The sequence below is a fragment of the Belonocnema kinseyi genome, chromosome 3 (genome assembly GCF_010883055.1).
Source record: "Belonocnema kinseyi isolate 2016_QV_RU_SX_M_011 chromosome 3, B_treatae_v1, whole genome shotgun sequence".
NCBI classification, from domain to species: Eukaryota; Metazoa; Arthropoda; class Insecta; order Hymenoptera; family Cynipidae; genus Belonocnema; species Belonocnema kinseyi.
In genome coordinates this window covers 35,993,203-35,994,674 of record NC_046659.1, presented here as the reverse complement: position 1 = coordinate 35,994,674, position 1,472 = coordinate 35,993,203, and the positions used below count along the sequence as shown (strand labels likewise).

The following is a 1,472-nucleotide window of genomic DNA, read 5'->3' as shown; positions in this document are numbered from 1 at the left end:
ACGAAGCTTGAAAGCTCCTTCTCGCTTAATTTTACTTTTTGTGCCGAATCTAACAATTTCTAATTTTTTATGTATGAATAAGCGGACATTTTGGTATAAATACTGCATTTCCATTCAGAAATCTGCTCTGAATACTGACATCCTATTAGTTTTTTAAGTAGTTCTACACAATTAGTTCATTAACCGTCGGATAGATTGTTTTATTAGTCAAACATAATGTTTTTTTTTTATTTTAAAATCTGAACTTTTCTTTTATATTACAATTTCAACAGTACATTACTTTAATGTTTAAATAATGAATTTTATTATCAAATAACACTCTTCAAATATATTTAATTGCAGGGGAGAAAAAAAAGAAATGTGCAAGCTTGTCGAAAAAATAACTTACAAAAGTTAGTTTGTGATTGTACAAAAATGACTGTAGGAGAAATACTACTCATGTGTATGAAGATTACCATCAAACACTGTCTGACATGGATAGCGTTATTGGATATTTTCAATATGTTAAATATTATTTTCAACAAGGCGCTATTTCCGAAAACCAAATATAAATTGTATAATTTATTGAATGTAAATGCTGACTGTCTGACGTATCACTTGATATGCAAAAAATGTAACAACTATTTAAGTAGAAATGTAAAATTGAAAGAAAAAATTATTTGTTCATGTGGGTTTGACATCAAATCATCAGAAGCAGGATCTTTTTTCATAGAAATAGACATGGAAAGGGAATTAAAAAAATTATTTTCTGATCTTGAAATTGTAAACAGCTTGGATGAAAGATTCAGAAGAACAAAAGTAAACGCAGATGGATTGGAGGATATCCTTGATGGCGACGTGTATAAAGAATATGAAAAAGATGAAAATTTACTGGGAAATCCTAATAATTTTTCTTACACAATTAATACAGATGGATGCAAATCAGAAGATAATTCAAAAGTCACCGTATGGCCAATATACATTACGCTTTACGAGTTGCCACCACGTTTAAGAAAAGAGCACGTGATTTTGGCAGGGCTTTGGGTAGCTAAAAATGATCCGCCAATGAATATTTTCCTGAAACTACTTGTCGATCAGGCTGATAGATTATCGACGAATGGATTCAAATGGATGCGTAACGGAGTAGAAATCACTAGCAAATTGTTTCCACTGGGATGTTGTGTAGATTCGGTTGCACGGTGTGCAATGTTGAATATGAAAAAGTTCAACGGTCATGATGGCTGTACATTTTGTGAGCATCCGGCGGTGCCTGTCGATGGAAGATGTAAGTATCCAATGATGGATGAACCCCCTGTTCAGCGAACCGACGCTTGTATTAAAAATCAACTGTTAAAAGCACATGTAGATAATAGAGGTCAGGCTGTAAAAGAAGTATGGGGTCCGTCGGCTTTAATGAACATGCTTTATTTTGATTTAGTGAGAGGTATGATCGTTGACTTTTTGCATGCTTGCTTATCGGGTGTTTCAAATTT

The 1,472-nt window shown here is 32.9% G+C and overlaps 1 protein-coding gene across 1 annotated transcript in view; it reads left to right on the top strand.

The window, feature by feature from the left end:
* The window catches only part of LOC117169777, an 85,743-nt gene that overhangs the window by 34,278 nt on the left and 49,993 nt on the right, over nucleotides 1-1,472 (top strand). The window contains exon 2 of the mRNA XM_033356285.1: nucleotides 911-1,264. Within this exon, the coding sequence (XP_033212176.1) occupies nucleotides 911-1,264 (354 nt within the window). The remainder of the gene's footprint in view (nucleotides 1-910; nucleotides 1,265-1,472) is intronic.